This window comes from Strigops habroptila, chromosome Z (assembly GCF_004027225.2).
Source record: "Strigops habroptila isolate Jane chromosome Z, bStrHab1.2.pri, whole genome shotgun sequence".
Taxonomy (NCBI): domain Eukaryota; kingdom Metazoa; phylum Chordata; class Aves; order Psittaciformes; family Psittacidae; genus Strigops; species Strigops habroptila.
Window position 1 is genome coordinate 6,003,730 of NC_044302.2, and position 17,765 is coordinate 6,021,494.

The 17,765-nt window shown below is 41.3% G+C and overlaps 1 protein-coding gene across 2 annotated transcripts; it reads right to left on the reverse strand.

Annotated features, from left to right (window-relative positions):
- Positions 1-1,332: 1,332 nt before the first annotated feature.
- Positions 1,333-12,641, reverse strand: HSD17B2 (hydroxysteroid 17-beta dehydrogenase 2). Of its 2 annotated transcripts, XM_030470925.1 has the most exons (5): positions 12,333-12,641; positions 7,665-7,877; positions 7,175-7,360; positions 4,063-4,200; positions 1,333-2,468 (listed from the first exon to the last, which is right to left on the reverse strand). In XM_030470925.1, the coding sequence occupies exons 1-5, from the start codon at positions 12,607-12,609 to the stop codon at positions 2,110-2,112; spliced, it is 1,173 nt and encodes a 390-aa protein (XP_030326785.1). In that variant the 5' UTR covers positions 12,610-12,641; the 3' UTR covers positions 1,333-2,109. The 2 variants fall into 2 exon arrangements, with proteins under 2 accessions (XP_030326785.1, XP_030326787.1); XM_030470927.1 differs by lacking the exon at positions 7,665-7,877.
- Between the last annotated feature and the right edge of the window lie 5,124 nt (positions 12,642-17,765).

Sequence of the window (17,765 nt, forward strand, 5' to 3'; positions counted from 1 at the left end):
ACCTCAGGGCAAAATTCCAGCCCACCTAACTTACACCTAAATTGTGTGTGAAATGAAAAACAACCACATCTATCCAAGATGGGGATGGAGAAAGGCTGACTGGCAGCAAGTTCCCTTGCCCTGAAGGTAGCCAAAATTCAGAGGTTGCCAGCTCTAGCTCTGCATCCCATTGCACTTGCCTTACCTTTCAGCTCACAAGCTGCCTTTGAGGCATTTGGGATCATGCCCTGCCCAAAACAAGGCACCGAATGTCATCCTGCCCCTTTCCCCTGCAGAAGGCCCCTACTAAGGGAACAAAGGGCAGCCCAGGAAGGGAGCACAAAACACAAAGGATAAGATAAGACAGAAGTCACAACAATCCGGTTACTAAATGATATTTTATTATGCATTTTTGCTGACAAATAAAGTTTGGAAAATAAAGGAAGAAGTGGGCAGAGATAGACATCGCCCCAGATTTTGAGTGAAAAAACATTTGGTCACAGTTTTTCAAAGGAAAACAAAGGTCTGTAATCAGGAGACTGATATGAACCCGCAAGGAGATAAGGTTCAGTAGCAAAAGCAGTAATCATAACAAAATGTACAGGACAGGATGATTTCCACACTGAGTCACAAATTAAAATGGTGGGCCAAGTCTGCTGAGCATCCTCTGTGCACCAACAGGAGTCCTGCACTGATGTAAAAGATGCAAGAAGGAGATGGAAGAAATACTACAGATGCAAATTAAATTGCGATTTTGTTCAGTTGACTGCAAGAGTACATCACATGAGGAGGATTATGACAGAAGACTGGAATTTGCTCAGAAAGGAAGGGGAAAAAAAGTCTATCATCTACATTTAAAGCCCAGAATGTAACAACTTTTACTTTTTCACCATCAGAAAAGAAATATATCTTGCCAAAGCAAGGCACAGGACAGATGGCCAAGCCAGGGAAAGAAGGGGGTGGGATGAGGCTTGCTTTCAAAATATCACAGCCTTTCAAAGCCAGAGGATGTGACAGGCAATGAAAAATGCGAGTGGGGTAGGGAAAATATAGGTCATCTGCCCAACCTCTTGGCATTGGCTTTATGGTATAAGGCATAGGGACAACCAGCAGCAGGGAGGGCACCTAATGCTCCTACAATGGATTTAGGGAAAGGGAACTATCAAAATCCATCAGGAGATGGACACTGGATTCCAGTAAAGCCAACGTGAAAACTGACTCATCTTAGAGGAGTGAGCACAAACTCTCCCCAAAGCAGATGGCAACACAGGAAGGTGTCAGGAGTAATGGGCAAAACCATGAGTTCTTCATAAGCCCAGAGCCAAGCAAGGAATTGTACAAAAAGCAGATGTGAGATCAGAGTTTACTAATAATTAAATAAGCACAGGCATATACAGGCAAGGCTCAGAATAACCAAGATAGTCATATCAAATTAGCAGCTGATACACTTGTCATTACTTTTTCTAATACTGTAGGAAGGAGGTTGATTTCTTCTTCATGAAAGTCTTGACCTGTCTTTGTTCATTTTCCTCCCAACTAATATATGTTGCTTAGGCTAGCAAAGAGGATACATGATAAACATCACAACTACACTTCACAAAACTTGGTGGAGAAAAGGTCAATAATCGCTCAGGTTCAACAGCAGCAGAACAAAAAAAAAGCCCACAATATATTAGGCCAAAGCTGCAGTGAGAAGGATTTGCATTAGACATTTCTGTATCTCTTCAGTGATAGAAATGTGTGTAACTCCTTATGACGTTTAAGAAGGTTGTTGATTTTCAAGGATTGTTTTGTTTTAAAAAAATAGGTTATACATCTGTCTGTGTGATGGTGGTGCCTTTTGAAACAGATAGGAACTATATAACCTCATGAGATACCTTACACAGAAGGCAGGATACAAAAACATCAGGAAAACACTCAAACTCCTCCAAAAATGCCCCATCTGGGAATAGCTTTCTATTTCTGTTTATCCACTGCTTTTCCTGAACATTACTCTTAACACAAAGATTTACTTCTGTTTGTAAGGAAGTGTAGATGCAATTTAACAAAGACAGTACAATAAATAGCAGTGTCTTAAAATAGAGTTTTCCCCAGTTATCTCATCAAGTAAGACAAATGCTAATGGATACCTTAGTGATTCTTGCTTTCTGCTTCTGATGTTCTCAGCGCCCTTGGGACAGGCTGAGAACTCATCATCTTACTAATGAAAAAGTCATAGAACCAGAGAGGAAAGCAGCAGAAGATGCAGAGGGGGAGGTAAGCCCCTTTGCCAGGCGTGTACAAGCCATGTGGTCTCTTGGCCAGCAATGCATGCAGGACAGCATTCAGCACAGGGGAGAGGTTGGCGTCACAGTACGCAGGCATATGCAGCAGGTAGCTCTTCAGCCCCAGGAGGTACTCATCGCCATACGCGTGCCTCGTGTCTTCTGGGAGGTTCTCTATCAGCTCCTTTTCTTGCTTATCCCACATGTCGGATGTACCTTGTATACCTGCAGCAGCAACATCACAGTACAGCAAGTGGGTTTGGGGCTGAATTAAACAAAATCATCTATAATAAATAGTCAGTAAGTTGTTCTCCACCATGATCCTGATTCACAGTTGCTCTAAACTGGGTCAGTGCAGAGCAGAGAAAGGTGCCAGTTAGCTGTGAGTGCTTTTACCTCGAGGAGAAAGAAAAGCATGAAGCACAGACTACTAAAAAAAGCATGGGGTTCATGTACTATTTGGTTAACAGCTCCATCTAAAAAGGCTCTCACAGCCATGTCAGCATTTTTTCCTCCCCCCTATTCTGCCCTTATTCATTTTGTGGGTATTTCTAATCAGTATTTATTAACACATGTGAGTGATTGAGGAAAGACAGGCAAACTAAGGTGAACAGAATTCATTTGTGTTGGCCAAGTGCTAAGCTCGTCTTTTACAAGTGACACTGGTATTTCAATAACTAGCTTCATTAAGAAAAAAGCTTGTATTAGGCCAGTTTTCTTTAAAAGTTATTCATTTCCCTCCCCCCCATCTGCATCACGTAGGAACAAAAGCAATGGCTTTTCCGGTGCATTTATTGCCTATCTATCGGTCATTAAGCATTGCAAATAAATAAAACCTTTAAATAAACACTTAAATCTCTTTAAATAAACACTTAAATCTGAAATGCCAGGGCTTGTTTTGATGCATTAATTTTTCATCCAGAAGTCTGAAAACAGGGCACTGCAGGTAAAACCTCAGGCAGGTACCACTGACCACTCAGGCACTGCCAGAGCCCAGTGCCCCGCAGAGCCTTTGCCCAGGAGAGGAGGCATTCAGCGGAGCAGGGATTTATGACAAAGACCATTTTGCTTTTCATCAGCTTAAGAATTAAAGTCTCCGTGAAGTCACCAGGACTTGCTGAGGAGACAGCAGTGGGATATGATGTCCTCAGGTAGCTGCCAGGCGTGTCCATAGAGCAGGGACCTGTATGACACCCATCTTGCTCTCAGGTGCAGCAGGAGATTAGTCTGTAACCCAGATGCGCACTGCAGAAACTGCTCAGAGTAGTGGAAGGAGAAGGGTTTGGAACAGAAAGCAGCAGGAGCACAGCAGAGAGATCGAGTGGAGGGGAAATACCAGAGTAATATTGACAGCAAGCAGGCAGGATAACAGGTATTGCTGTGGACACTTCAATGAAAGACTGAGCTGTTCAACAAAGAGCTCTTGTATGAAGAAAGGTAGGACTGAGAGTGAGCCCTGAAGCCCTCATGCAGGACAAGCAAGGGATAACACTCAACCCCAACACACCATGATGCTTGGTTTGTTAACTTCAACAAAGCTACAGCAACAAGAAGACACCAATTGCGTGAACGCTGCCCTGTCTCACAGCAAGGAAAGCTCTGCTCAGGAGAACGGCCGCACTTGCAAGTCAGAGGCAGGCAGATGCAGAACTGGAGGGAACATCTCATAAAAAATGCAGGTCTTCATTTCCATAAACAACATAAAGAATGGGAGAAAAATGTCCAAGTGCTGAGAATCACTCAGGGCTCTGTTTGGGGATGCTGGACCACAGGGAAAGAAGCGAGGCAGAAAGAACTACCCGAAATGTCAAATACCAACCTGTTCGGAAGCCTGACGGATGAATTGCAGCAACTTTAATTCCCCATTTGGAAAGCTCTTGCCTCATTACTCCAGAAAACATGGCCAGTGCTGCTTTTGATGCACCGTATGCAGCATACCTTGGTAGTGGAATGCCTCCTGCAGGAGCAATATAAACATAATAAAGCTCAACGGTAGCTCTTCCCAGCCTTTATTTTCATGATTTAGAAGGAAGATTATAGCACAACCAAAATTATTCATCTCTCACTGAGGTTAAAGACAAGTCAGTAAGGGACTGATTTCTTTCTAGAGGTTAAAAAAAAGTGAAAGTTGTAAATTAACAGTTGCTTATAGCAGTTATGCTCACTAACACCTGACAAGACACCTTGTGTGGCAGAAACAAACCTTATTGCATCAAAGTGTAACAACTGCTGAAAATTATGATTGTTGGTTTCAGAAACAGATGATGTTTTAGTTCATATAAATAGTGGAGGAATAGTTTAATGCTGCTGTTCTTGTTGTCACTATAGCATGAATTTCAAGCTCTTATTATAAAACACAGTTACAACAGGGTAAGTAATTTCAATTCTAGCTTTATAAAGCCAACTTGTAAATTCTTTCCAGCTAGTTTCAGAAAGACTAGAGCCAACAGTGGGGCAAACGTCTGTGGTTGGAATCACACCCCTTGGGACAACAGGAGTCCCCAGGACCCATCATAGAAGCAGATGCCCTGCCTATAGCTATATCCCATCTTCTTCAATCCCAGCAGCATTCGTTCAGATGGAAAAGACAGAAAACAGCCAGTATTTTAGGTGATTTTAAAATAAATCTGTATTTTTACAAACCCAAATCTTCCAGAAAATAGAGCCTTCCAAATACGGATATTTCCTCTGTTCCAAAAACTGGTAGACTGTCACTTCTTCAGCTTTAGAAAAATCCCAAAATGCTTTAATTTGAGCATCTTCCCCTTCTTCACTTTCTCCACCAGGGTGGTATTATCACCGCACACAGTATCACTGCCAGATTTAGGGGCCATCACAGCCACCACAGGCTGTGTTGGCACAGCAAGGAGGAGGGAACAGAATGGGCAGCCCTTCTCCTTAAGGAAGCAGTTGGGCACATCCTCCCGCACAGCCTCTGTTTCAAACATTACATATTTATCTCAATGTATTTGAATCTTCTTTTAAAAGAAAATCTTTAATTTTCTTTTCAAATTTAAAAAGGGGAATTTTCAGGTGAGCCACTGGTGCTGTTTATTCTACTGCAACAACCAAAGTATCATGGGAGCTTCTTATCTTTGAAGAAGTCAGGCCAATTGTATGTTAATTATTCTTCTGTATGCATCTGAATAAGTTTGCGTTTCAATTGGTTTGAGCCAACTGAATCACATACTTTTTCCCTCTGAGGTCAGGCTAACCTCAAATTCAGTTAAATTAGCTCTGCACAGGAATAGATCCAGCACAACGAGACCTCACTAACTTCTCTGTTAATGTTTTACCAAAGGACCCTCAGACCTGGCATTAAGGGAAAGTTATTTACCCAAACCAGCCCCTGAGCAAGAACATCTGTGTAAACAGCTATAGTTTAAGCAGGGTCATTATCAACTCCTGTAAAGGCAAATCATTCAGCACAGGGAAGCTCTCCATTTAACCTGCAAATCAGCTCAGGCATTCATGCCAGGAATCAAGACCCCTGCCCCAAAACACCGTAAGTGCAAGCTTCACTTGTGTACTCAGAGAAAACAGGTCTGTGCTTGCAAAGGCTGGTGGGCAGAGAAGCATCAAAAAAGTCCTTCTGATAGTTCAGTGCTGATGTGTTTAAGCATCAGCAACAAGCCATAAGCACAGGCATGCAGATATAAAACACACTTGGGATTATAAAATGAGAACAGAAGACTACACTGTCAGAACTAGCCTGCAGCTACATCCTCAACATAAGCCATGAAAACAAGGTAACACCTTCACAAGTCACCCCAGCAGCACAGCAGGACTTGGGTGGACAGTAACTGTGCAGAAGTAAGGGTCCAAGCAGAGAGGGCTAAGGAATATTTGGGAAGCAGATGATACGATAAATCCTTAAGAGGTCTTCAACCAAAATACTTTCCAGCATCATGACATCCTGCTTCTAGCAGGTCTCATTTCAAAGGAGCATTCTTGCTCCTCAGCTGTTGGCTACCAGATACTGTATTACTTCGGTTCCTACATCTTAATCTCAGCTGTTCTCCTAGAATAGAAAGTCATGTTATAAAAGCAGATATATATATATATAGCAAGCCCAATTTATGGGACAAAACTGGAAATCAGATCACATGTTATTAATTTTTAAAAAGTTATTTCATTAATGAAAAAATACCATCTTCCTAATAGGTTAGGCTAAAGTAATTTTTAAGAAAATATTGAAAATATTTTTAGAGAAATATAAACACACACGCTCTTCAAGTCCCAGGTTATTAGCAGACCATGCTCTAGGACTGTGGACTCAGGAGAGAATGATCAGATGCAGCAAAAATTAAAACTCTGTTTTGAAGAATTAAATGTTTTTCTGCAGCAGCTGATTCATCATTGAGCTTTCTCACCCTCACTATAGTAATTAAGCCTTTCGAGGGTGAAGAGATGAAAGTGAAATATCTAACATTTATTAGAGACTGTTACAAATGTCACGATCTTACCCAAAAGATATTTATGCTCCGATTTTAAACCAAAGTATTATGAAAAGGGTGAAACTTTACATGTAACCAGCCCAAATGGAATAAAGCCGTGTGGTTCAATGACATACAGAGGTGGTCACAGACTTCTGCTGGAACATATTATAGGAACATCTGTGATTTACCACCCATCTTTCTGGAAGCTCACATAGCTATCACTCACAGCATCTGTAACACAAGATCTGAATTTTAGCGTCCTTCATATAACAGCATATTTTTAGCTGCTTTAACTGATTCTTTAAGGGTTGATTTCTGGAAATAGTCTCCCAACCAAAAGAAAAACCTGCACCTGTTACATAGATATTAATTCCCTTGGTGTATTGACAAGCAAGACCGACCAACCAACACCTTCCGTGACACTTTTGCCGAGGAAGTTAGGCATTTTTCCTGTTTCACCAGCACTTTCTTCGGTGCTTTAGTTCAGCTCACCTGCCATGCTGGACATGTTAACCAGCCTCCCCCGGGATTTCCGGAGTAACGATAAGAAGGTCTTGGACACTTCTACAGCCCCAAAGAAATTCACCTCCATGCACATCCTGTACGTGCTCACGGGGAGCAGCTCACCGTCAGCAGGGAAGCCCAGGATGCCTGCATTGTTCACAACTCCCCAGAGTCCTGCGAAGAAGAAAAAGCACAAGGCTGCTAACAGCATGAAATCAACTCCACAAAGGTTGAACTTAAGAAAACAGTGATGATCTGCAGCTACAGACACACAGTACTCACTCCATGAACAGATATTGCCATTTTTCATGTGGCTCAGAAACCAGGAGTCATTGATATAAATACTCTGGACTGCTCACAGATGGTGGCATTGAGATGACCTACACACACAAGCCATGATGCACCCAAAAGTTAAGAGATGCACCTCATAAGCAGCTACATTAGTACTCTTGTTATAATGGGAAAAATAAGCTGTTACCTGTATTTTGCACCTTCTCTGAGACTTTTAGAAAGGCTTCCTTGACTTGTTTGGCATTGGTTACATCCAGCTGCAGGAGAGAAAGTCTCTGAGAACAGGCCCGTCTCAGTTCCTTAGCTCCAGGTCCATCCTTATTCAAAACCCCAGCAAACACAACAAAGCCTAAGCTGTCCAGGTATTTAGCCAGTGCATGTCCAATCCCAGTGTCGCTTCCTGAAAGCATCAAAAAGACTTGAAAAGTAGGTCTGTCTTAAACCATCATTAAAGGCACACACATGCAAATGTAATGTGTAATGGAAATACATGCAAACATAACCAAAAGGATGATGAAATAAAGTCACTAAATACATAAGACAGTAGGAAGAAAAGTTCAGATAGGAAGTTTTGGAGAGCTGGACCTTTGCATGTTCCACAAAGCTTGGTAGACCATGTGGTCTTCGCTTAGGGCTGACGGCATCACTCCGTGCTCTATCGTGACAGATTCTGAGACTTACTTCATGCACGCAGAGGGAATAAAACCATAGATTGGGTTTATACAACTATTCAGGCTGATGCTGGGTAATATAAGTGTCTAGGGGGGAAAAAAACCCAAAACACACATACTTTAATTTGAAATCTCAGATGGACAAAGCAATTATTGGGCTTTGGAATTTAAGTTGTTGTGTTCTATTTCTTAATTCAAAGTAACATTATTCTATTCAAACATCGACAGTCCAGATCCTTCTGGTGAACGTTTTTTTGTCACAGGCTGCAACCAAGCCAAAGCTAAGCAACTGTTTCTTTATCTGCAAAGGAGTTTAATGCTTTCAAACCCCAAGAAAGCTCCAGAATGTCATTTTTAGGCTAAGCCAAACAGCACCCACTATTTAATTCATGCTAACACTAATCAGAATTTCTCTTTTCCTGTCTATCCAAAGTTATTCCCAAACTGTGCCTATAAAAAGCACTGAACTACCAAAAGCAGGAATTACTGTTAGAGCAAATGCACAACAATGATCGTTGAGATCACAATTATGCAATTCCTCCCACCAGGTAATGAGAAATATTTAACAAATAATTCAGTTCATTCACAAGTCTCTCCCTTTGTCACAGTATTTTGCTATCTTAAGGAGGTGCTTTCTCTCCTGGTGTCTTTTTTAATTCCGATTTCCATTCTTCTCACCTACAGAGAAACTTCTTAGCAAGGGAGGAAACATGTCACCATCTGCCCACCAAGACCCCAAATGAGGCAACGCAGGGCTCTGCTAGAGAGAGGGAAGGAGTTTATAGGGTCAGTGCTGCAGGAGGTTTGCAAAAGACAATGTCAGGAGGGAAGTGAGGAGTTTAAGAAACTAATGCAGTTTTCACCCTGTAAAGCAGAGACACATCAGCATGTACCATGATACTGCGCTGCACCTTCCACTCCAACTGTGGCAAAGCAAGCTCCTGGATGCTGATGTGCACTGAGATCATGGAGTGATCCCAGTACTTGGCTATCTCCTGGAATAACAATTTATAACATCAATGCTCAGCTTCCAAACCCACATGGCTGGGACTCCTACCAGGTTTTTTACTATTTCCGCGTTTGTGAAAGAGCTGTGATACTCCCTACTTAACCCTACCATAAACCTATCAGGGTTAATCTGACTTTGACACACGAAGGCAGATATTATCTTAGTGATTCACAGGCCTGCTCCTGCACTCAAAATCCACAGTCAATAGAATCTGACTGCCAAAGAGACTCATCATAATCATGCTAGATCTTAATTTCTGTCTTTTAGCTGAGGCTTCAGTCCCGAAAGGTGAAAATAATTAATTTCAGGTAAAAGAAATACAAACCAAATGCCTGGATTAGTCAGTGCAAGATGTTGAAAAGAATTTCTTGTGCTCTTCTTGATTCTTTAAAGAAAAAAAATGCTTTTCAGCATTTTTTTAAGTCTGCAGTTTGTTGAACATGTACCAGACCACCACATATATCACACTTAGCTTCTTGCAGCCCTCACCCAAAAGAGAAGAAAAAGCCTGCATTCTTGGAATTCCCTAAAGAGACATGAAGAGGCCTGCAAATACCCCAAAGACATGTCAGATTTCTGGGTTTGGGGGTGGGGTGTCTTTCCTTTTTGTTCTTTTAGTGAAAAACCCTATTTCTGGATCAAATCCTTCCCCTTTCATCCTTTCCAGCAAGTACACAGCCACAGATACAGATATTACTTAAGTTTTACAACACAGCTTTAATTTGTTGATCACTCTGCCACTTCCCAACTAGGGATGGGTGTAGCAACCCCAAGAAGGAAATAAAAAGCAGTGTTTATCTGGGCCTGCCATCAGGTTTGTCCCCAGCTTTTATCAAAACAAGCCTGACTTAAATTTCAGACCTGTTATTGACATCCAGAGAAACATTACCCTTCAACTCATAAAATTCAAACAGTTGTTAATCCTCTATAGGGAAGAGAGAATTCCCTCCTCCGCACTTGCATGTCAAAACCAAAACTTGTGAATGATCAAAAGATTTATTATAGGAAAGGCAGTCACTACTGACTGTAACTGAATCATTACTGAGTGCTTATCATAGACTCACACTAAGCATCAGAAATGCCAAGTCCCACATAAGGAATGAGAAAACCAAGTTAACTGGAGAAACTCATCCCACTGCACACAGAATAACCGAGGAAAGAATTTCACAATTCCTACTACTTCATGGCAATCTAATTTTTTTACAGAAACTGGATATTGGATCTACCAAACTACACTAAAGTGTTTGCATGCCCAGAAGCTTCTGTTTAAGGACACTGAAGTGCTCACTCCCAGGAAGAGGATCAATACAAATGTTTCACCAGTGACTTAAAGCAGGCTTTAAGACCGCTCAGATGCCCGCAGTTATTCATGTGAAAAAGCACTTTGAAAACTGGACACAGTTTTCCCTTCCCATGGTACTCTGGTGAACTGTCAGCTTAAATAAATGACACAGAGCAGCACCTGTACAAGGGACACCTAAAGAAGGCCAGAACAATATCTGACAAAACCCAGGGAGATAAGCACAGAGATTATTACTTCATCCTTTGGCAGCCATCTCACAAGTGATATGTGGTAGCTGCCCAGAGCACAGCAGCATTCCTCAACCCTGCAGGGCTGAAAGGGGTGGTGGTGGCAGTATAAATAAATAAATAGAATCACCATTTCCCATGAAGTGCCTGCCTCGGGTCTTTTTTAAATTGGAGAAACTGACATCAAAAATTGATTTAAAGGCACCTTACACCTGCAAAACATCCTGTATTCGGTACGGAGAAAAGTACTAAAATCAAAACAATTTAACCAAGAAATGTGTTGAGCGAAACTTCCGTTCCAGTGGATGGAGGGTTTGATTGATTGCATACCAGTCTGGATTCAAAGAAAGACCAAGAAGAGCCTCCTCAGACGTGTCAGCTGTCAGAGGTGTCCAAACTTGCATTTCCTCAGGACAGTTACAGCACGGGTACAGAGAAAGCACAATCACTTGCTGGAATATCCCCAACTATTCTTCACTTCCCTACATTGCTCTAATTCATATTCTTTACAGCAGGTAAGCTCAGAGAGTTCTTTTCCCCGAAGAACTGCAGTCCAACAAAAAGCAAGGAGATGCGCAAGTACAAGCACAACCCCTGCGTCTGCAACGGTGGGAAAAGAGGGCGCCCCCCTGCCCAATATCCATCTTCATCTGATGCACCTCCACAGAGAAACCCAGCTGTGAGGGGAGAACTTACCTTGTTCTCTCTTAACTTTTGTATTTAACCCCCGTATTAATGCTTGCTAGGCAAATCTAAGTTATTTTCAGGCGTCCCTATAAAACAAAATGATATTCTGCAAGAAATAGCTATATAAACTAAAGTGACATAACTCAGCTTTCAAGAGGAGAAAAATAGAAAATAAAACAAACAAAAAAAAAAAGAGCAAGTTAACAATACAAGAAGCAGTTGGCAAGCACTCCAGTTTAAAGGCTTGATTAACGCAAATAAACAACATCTAAAGTTTTAGAAGAAGCGGGAGAAAAGCCATAAAGCCACAAAAATGCCATCCTTGCAAAACAAAAGCGAGGCTGGAGTAGATCAGAGTGTTAACAGAGACTCAGTCAATTAGCTCTGAACTTTCCCTGCTAATGAAAGAAATTACTCGGTGTCGAATGATTTCATACATCATTTCAAAGAGATGTCACCAAAGCACTGTCTGGAAATACATGCAGGATAGACACAGCATGCACTGTCTAAATGCGCATACCAAAAGATAACCAAACATCCATAATCAGTACAATAAATTCAAGTAAACACAAGTAATGTATAAATATCGTGTTCTGAGGGCTCCCAGAAGTTAATGTCTCTCTTAAAAAACTAGAGAACCATAAGCATTCTTCTGCTTTTTGCACTGGTTAATTTCACAACTACGTCTAAAAAGCTACGATTAAATGAGACACTAAAAAAAATAATGGTATCTATTAAAATGCTTTTCTATTTAATTTCAGAACACTTATTTACCTAAAAAGTAACCCATCTCAGTCAAAGCAAATAAAATAAGCAAAAAAAAAAAAACCCCAAACAATAAAAGGAAACCTTACGAGCATGCATTTCATAGATACCTAACCCGAGGACTCAAAGTTTTCCAGACCACTTCTGAGAAAAGCCAGTTTTTGCTTCCCGAAGCACGCCTGCAGCACCCTACCTGTAATAAGCACAGCTTTGTCACCCACGGGCAGCAGCACCGTGCTACTCAGGTACATGGAGGAGACGAGGCACGAGGTACAGAACACCACCAGCCCCACACCAGTGCCCAGCATGGCCACGCACAGCAGCCCCAGCAAGACAGGCAGGAGGCTCCAGACCAGTATATTTTCTTTACCCACTGGGCTCCTCTTGGCTGTGCAGAGCACAGTCACCCCAAAAAGCGCAGTGATGCCCACGCAGAGCCATCCAAGGGGGCTGTCAGCAAGAGCATCCATAGCAAGGGTGAGAAGCAGGCACACACACACCCCACCACCGGCTGGGTAAAAGCAGGTATTGCTAAATGCAGCATGTGTTATATACAGGCAGGGGGTGGGGCAGAGAAAGGGGACTCTGTTTAAAGGTTTGACATAATCTCACTTACCCTTGGCATCAGAAAGAAAGCAGAAGCCTTCCTTTTCTTACCTTTTATTCCTTCTGCCTGACAGCTCCACCTTCCGAACACTATGCTGACTGGATAATGATTGACAGCACTGGGAACAGACATGATGTAGCAAGTGCTGGCTTCAGGAAAAAATTAACTGCTATATAGCAGTTTTATATTGTTTTATAAGTTTAAAGTACATTTTCCTAGACATGGAAAAAAAAATAAGTTTCCTTTACAGCAAACGGTTGGAATTTCCTGCCTAAAAACTTAGTGTAGTTTCAGTGGAACTGATTTCTGATGGGCAGTGATAAAAACGAGTCAGGACAGGGTTATTTACTCTCTGTAGTGCAAACTGTGTGGTTAGAATTGTGCTTTATCAAACATGGGCCACTCTCCTCTTACAACAAAAAGCCCAAAATAACATTCCTTGCTTTAGCACGCACCTTTGGCTAGTCACCTACTCCCCATTCAGCAAATATCTATAGTTAATTTACATTCAAGGCAGTCTGGGAGGCTGAGAAGGGGTTATTACTGGTTTGCCAGTAAGAGAACTTCAGTAAGTGAATACAAGTAACATAGCTGAGATAGAATCTTCAGTTTATCTCCAGTTGATGACATCCACCTTAGTTATGACAGGAATCACTGGTTCAATACCCATTGCAAGTTGGATTAAAAAATGTGATCAATTAAATATATTTGAGACATTTAACACCTCCTGTGGTGTACTCTGAAAGTTACTTGAGCAATAAGAAAATTTTAAAATCCATCCAGCTAAAAGGATTGAAGTACAACTTAGGCATATTTAACCCTGTTTTAAAATCTCTGCTGATTGTTTTGGGGGATAAGCCTAAGTTATCACACACTCAGCTAACATGATATAGCTGGTTTTCCAAAACTGACCTATTTTACTTTAGGCACTGGAAGACTGAAGTACAGGGTGCACACCTAACATGAGACACAAGCACATTTCCATTCCATGATGCTTTCGGGGTTTTATGGGATGACAAATATGTTGAGTATAAATTTTTACAGCCAGTGAAAATGATCGTATACCTCTATAGGCAGTTTACATTAGAGATGAGGTCACTTTCTTAAAGGGACATTACCCTCAAGATCTGATTCATTACTATTGTGAACACTCATTCACCCATCCTGCCACTAGTGCACAAAGTATAAACTATTTCCACTTCTCTGCCATTTGCTACTTTTGCTTTTAATGGCACACTGGTCTCCAGGTCAATCATGCCTTGCCCCCTGTTAAAGCATCATCTTACAGATTTCCTTGGAGAATTTTGCTTCCTCTACCTCATTTATCACATTATTTGGATGATCGCAGATATGCTGGCATTTAAAGCATCTGCTCTCACGCTTGAGGATACTTCCAGCTGGAGTTTTTGCATAGTGGGATAAGGGGCAGAAGCGACCACCTCCAGTCTGATGTCCACCCTGGCTCCCCTCAGTCTGTGGAGAGCAGGTAGAGGTGGGCAAGGGGCCAAGCTATGGTGGCCACCATGCCTGCTCCCTGCAGAGCAGTCTCCGCGTGTGTCTTCCCCTCTGCTCCGTGCCCCCCTGCCACGTCCCCCACTTCAGTGCATATGTGCACGTGTACATGTTCTCCCTCACACACTGCACTGGAGGGCTGGGTGAATCTATGGGCTGCTGGGGATGCCATATGCACACACTGACACAACACCCATCTGCACCCACAGCGCTGCAGAACAACCGTGGAAAGGACTGGTGGGGACTGATCTCTGTCTGAATTAACGTTGAATTTATATTTTTAATATAAAATATAACCAGTGAAGGCTTCTTTTAATGAGAAGCTGACCATGTGTTCACACTGGTGCATGAATAAAATTACATGTAAGTGCATACACACCATGAGATGGGTTGCTATCAGATGGGTATGATCTAAAACTGGCTGAGAAACGTTAACTTGCAGTACGCACCTCATGAACTCCCCCATGAACCAGTGGTGACAGATTGCTGCTTGAGGATTTTTCGGCACAATTTCGCAACGACTTAAGTTTTATCACCATATGCCCAGTATCCATCTTAAGAAAGCATCTACTTTCCTCTCTACCACTTTGGGATGTCTCCAGTTCTAACAGCTGTACATTAACACGAGATTGTGATTGAGTTTGTGTTAATTCCTATTTCTCTATGCCATGACTACTTATGCTATGAATATACACCCTATCTCACACTTCTTCATAGTTTTGCTGGGAAAGATGTGGCCTCTCCAAATTATCAGGATGTTGCATCAACATGACATCTGTGTTACAAGGAGGATGGATTTCAGCTAATTCATTTTGAGCTGAGCTTGACCTACCTTTGCCAGGACATTTGCCTGTCTTCCCAGCTTTTCAGAGCCATCACACAATAACTCAAGTACCCTGTCCCTTTATGCCTTGGCAATCTATATAATCTATACTGAAGCCTGAATATTGCTTCTGTAGTCAGCCCATGCCAATGCCAAACAGCAGCAGATCAACAATTCAGGCTAGCCTCCTGGCTGAACTGTTCCATTGTGCCATTACTTATCCTCACTTCAATCCCTGTTTCTGATATTTCTAACTGGGACTTTGCAGATCTCAAGTGTGCCCCATGACACAAGTCTCTTCATGCTAACTATGGAAGGACAATTAAAGCAATGGCAAAAGAAGATGCCTTTCATGGAGAATGATCCTTCCATGGTTATCTGCAACATGAACAGCTAGTCTCTACAGAATTTCTTGAGTTCAAATCCAGCTTTTTTTCCCCCCAAAGTCTACAGTCACAGCATCTTTCACCCTGTGTAGTATCACTTTCCCCAGGAAAGTAGAAAGTAGAAGACTTTCCCCAGGAAAAAGCAAGAATACCTCTCCAGTGCGTGGGATCTTTATCGTAGGCATCCACTCATTGACTCCACATTCTCATTCTTTAGGCACAATCACTTCTTCCCAGATATTAATTTACTTCCTTCCCATTTCTTTAAGCTTTTTGCTGTCATCCTTTGCTGGCTCTGTATTTTTCAACATGATAGTTACAGCCTGTGCTTTCGATTTCTGTTCTTAACACAAAAATGGGCAAAATGTTCAGGTTCCCCTGTTCCTTTTTTAAAGTGGGGAAGCTAAGCCTGTTCACAACTTCTTAGAACTGCAGTGCCAAGCTCTTTTTCTGTTCTGGTATTACCCTGGTAATAAGCACTCTTCTGTCTTTTCATAGCTTCATTTCTGGTTCAGAAGTTTTCCTGCTGTTTATTTTTTTAAAGCCTCTGTGATGTTCCAGCATAGTAGAAGCTTCCAGTTGAACCACGAGGCTTTCAGAATGTTTCTGTTACCTCTCCCTGCATTGTTTTTCACCTCTTTGACCACATTTCTCATGTGCTTCCTTTGCACTTTCCACTAATTTGCTAGTCAACATTTTTCCTTTCAGCACTTTCCCTTCATCCCGAAGTACCACATACCATTCCCAATACTTGCTGTCTGTTGATATTCTTCTGTCCCAGTTGCAAAATAAATTACATTCTTTAGAAGCATGAACCATTATTTCTACATGTCCAATCTCTATCTCAGTTTCCTCTGTCTCTGCCAGTCACAGATTTGTTGTTTTTCAGTTCAGGCTAGAATTTACCACAGAACTCTTCAGTTTTCCATTTTGTTCTATTTTGTTTGCTGATTCAGGCTTTTTCAGCCACTCCTGAGGGTCCCTGCTCCGTGTGCTTCGTGTGCTTTTGTGGCTTGGATAAGGGATTTGCATTGTGAGTTCTGCAGGCAGGATCGTGGCTACAAGGCTTTTCTTGGAAAACAATTTCAGCAGAAAATAGGTTGGAATCTGTTTCAACAAATGAGGCATTAACAAAAATAGAAAAATTATTCTCCTGATTAAATATGTATATGAGCAGAAAAAATACAAAATCATTTGTTTGGTTAACTACAACTTCTGAGAGTACATAAACACTTTCATACATTTGGATTTTTATGGACTTAATGGCTACACAAGCACTTTTCAGGCTATAAGTCCTGGATGCAGAAACTATTGAGCTTGCACACACAAAACTCATTTGGGCAAACAGACTTTGCTCTTACAAATACTACTGAACTGTTATACAAAGGTTGAGATAATCCTTTTCTTTCAGCCAGTTATCTATTCATGCACTCAACTTGAAGCACATGAATTATCTAGTAAAGGTAGCAAAACCATTAGTCTGGCTAAGGCTAGGAATGTAGCCAAGTACCTTGTGAATTAAGATCTCTGAACTCACAGGCATGAATAAGGGCAAAAAAAGTTTACATGTAACTGAAAATAAGGCTGTGTAACCTCTCCTTTATGTTCAATCTATTTCTTTAATACACCTTTTGGGAAAATAATTCCTGTCAAATAAAGTATGTATCCATTAAAGAAAAGTAAAAAATACATTTTACTTCCAAGTTAATGGAGATTTTGTTTCTAGAAATATAGTAATTGTAAAGATTGTAAATTCAAAGATAGTAATTCCCGGAGATCTTCATTTTGCATTGAAGAAACAGCTGTAGCTCACCATTTCTCAATATTCTAAAAATTTTAACAAAATATAGTAATATTAATAATAATTACTTCCTCAGCTAAATCTCCTGTTACTTCTCAAGTGTAAGAACCTCAGACCGAGGAACTTTTGTACTGATGGCCAAACTGGGCTTGTAAATCCTTTTGGCAGGGACCCATGCAACATACATCTTAGCATTATACAATCTTCAAAAGAAATAACTGCAGCCTGCATTTCCCTTGTGAATCCAATGCCTGCAGCAGCTCTATCTTTGCTTTGAAGCAGTAGGTCTCGTAATAACGTGCCATATGAAATGAAGCCATAGGCTGTAAGTCTTCCTTGGTATTTCCATGAACCCTAATCACCCTTTTTAAATTTTCTGCAATAGACAAAACATCTTAAATCAGACAAATCATTAAGATTATGAGCACTCCTGTGTATTTGTAAGGGAGGTTTTCTTCTCTCCGGACATCTATGGATCTCTAGGCTTTCAGGAACAG